General features: G+C 45.3%; 1 protein-coding gene across 1 annotated transcript in view; it reads left to right on the top strand.

The window, feature by feature from the left end:
- Positions 1–4: 4 nt before the first annotated feature.
- The window catches only part of GPR50 (G protein-coupled receptor 50), a gene marked incomplete at its 5' end in the record, with an annotated part of 42,973 nt that continues 41,304 nt past the window's right edge, over positions 5–1,673 (top strand). The window contains one exon of the mRNA XM_017737483.1: positions 5–281. Within this exon, the coding sequence (XP_017592972.1) occupies positions 5–281 (277 nt within the window). The remainder of the gene's footprint in view (positions 282–1,673) is intronic.

Genomic DNA, 1,673 nt, shown 5'->3' with positions numbered 1-1,673 from the left:
CGCCGGGGAGCCCCGGGTGCGATCTGCCCCGGCCAAGGGCTCCGAGCTGCCGCTGAGCAGGAGCAGTGCCCGTCCGTCGCTTCTCTCGGTGACCGGGCTGCCGCCGGGTTCCCGGCTCACTTTCTGCCCGTCCCGTCCTGTCCCGTCCCGCTGCTGCTGCTGTCCTCCGACTTTTCGAAACTTTTGTCCCCCAGAGGCAGCTGCAAACGGAGGAGCCAGCTCAGGTAAAACCCACGTCCCTTCAGCCGACCCGCGCTGGGAGGAGCGGGGCAGAGGCGCAGGTGAGGACGACTCCGAGTGCCGCGTCAGGTGCTGAGCGAGAGCGCTCGGGTTTTTAAGTCGAGTCCATTACAACGCTGTACAGTTGCTTTTGTGTTCCAGCCTTTCAGTGTTTCAGTATTTTCATCGTAAAGCTGCTATGCTGAAAGCAGAGTGAAGAATTTGCATGTTTTTTTCCCCGGGTAATTTGGAAGTCTGCTTTGTAGCCTTATGTACTGACCTCTCAAATGAATTTATCTAGGAAAATTTTTAAGCTGATATTATTAAATATTTTTAAGAAGGATGTATTATTTGAGGGTGTAAATTTCTTTCCTTCAAAGTCTTGTTATTTTAGCAAAGGAATAGTACTGGATATCAGTCTTAACAGAGAAGTAATACTGGATATAAGTTGCTCTGTAAGGAGTTTCAAGTAGTCTCTGCAGTGCTGCTTAAATTGTACCATAGAGTATGAGGACTATATCACTGTCTGCTTTTATAGAGAGACATAAAATGACCCTCAGTTTTATAGCTTGTAAAAAGGCTTTAATTAAATATCTCTAGTGTTTATGATGTGCAAGTTACAAGTATTTTGGGATGCTGATTTGTCACTGTCTCTCTCAGTCTCCTGTAAATATGCAGTAACTCAATAGAGTTCAGTAAAAGTACCTGATAGATAAGGCTGATGGGACAATTTCACTCCAGTGCCTCTAACATTTGATTGATTTATTAATGATAGAAAGCAGAGAAATGGCCATTGGCTTGGGCAGGCACTGGGTGCAGTGGCCTCAAATAGTGAGTTGCTTTTTAACTGGTACATAAAATGCTGCCTGTAGCACCCACAGTACACAGACAGGCTGTACTGGGTTTATGAGAACTGCAGTATAGCTGGAAAAGGTATTTGCTGTTCTCTTCAGCTTTGCTTTAAAATGTGGGTGCTGTGAGCTTGTAATCAGTGGTTCTGGGGAAGAAAAAGAAGCGCCCTACCCTTGTCCCCAAGATAACTAGCTGTTTATCTGGCTGCAAGCAGATTTGAAGCTATTAACTGCTTTTATTACCTTTCAAGTCGTTGATCACTTGAATGCATTTCATGTTTTAAGACTGCCTCCACTGTGAGTTGAGTTAAATCTCCCGTGAAAGTGAAAAAGAACAGCTTTGTGTTGAAGTGATTATGGAGATATTTTCCAGATCTTAGTCCCTGTCAGTAGCCTGTTGTCTGCTCTCTGTACAAGTTGTTGGCATGTAAGAATAAAGTGAACACAAGTGCAAATAGTGCTAACCTTCCTGATTTGAGGGGACATGGCTCTTGTTGCACACAGAACTTGAGTGCAGCTAGTGGGGAATTCAGTGTGACAGACTTTGAAGCAGTGGTAGGTCCCAAGACCCATCCTGCTTTGTTCACCTGAGCACTGTTCCTC

The sequence above is a fragment of the Corvus brachyrhynchos genome, unplaced genomic scaffold, assembly GCF_000691975.1.
Source record: "Corvus brachyrhynchos isolate BGI_N302 unplaced genomic scaffold, ASM69197v1 scaffold346, whole genome shotgun sequence".
NCBI classification, from domain to species: domain Eukaryota; kingdom Metazoa; phylum Chordata; class Aves; order Passeriformes; family Corvidae; genus Corvus; species Corvus brachyrhynchos.
The sequence above is the reverse complement of the archived record's forward strand: the minus strand, read 5'-3'. Positions and strand labels throughout refer to the sequence as shown.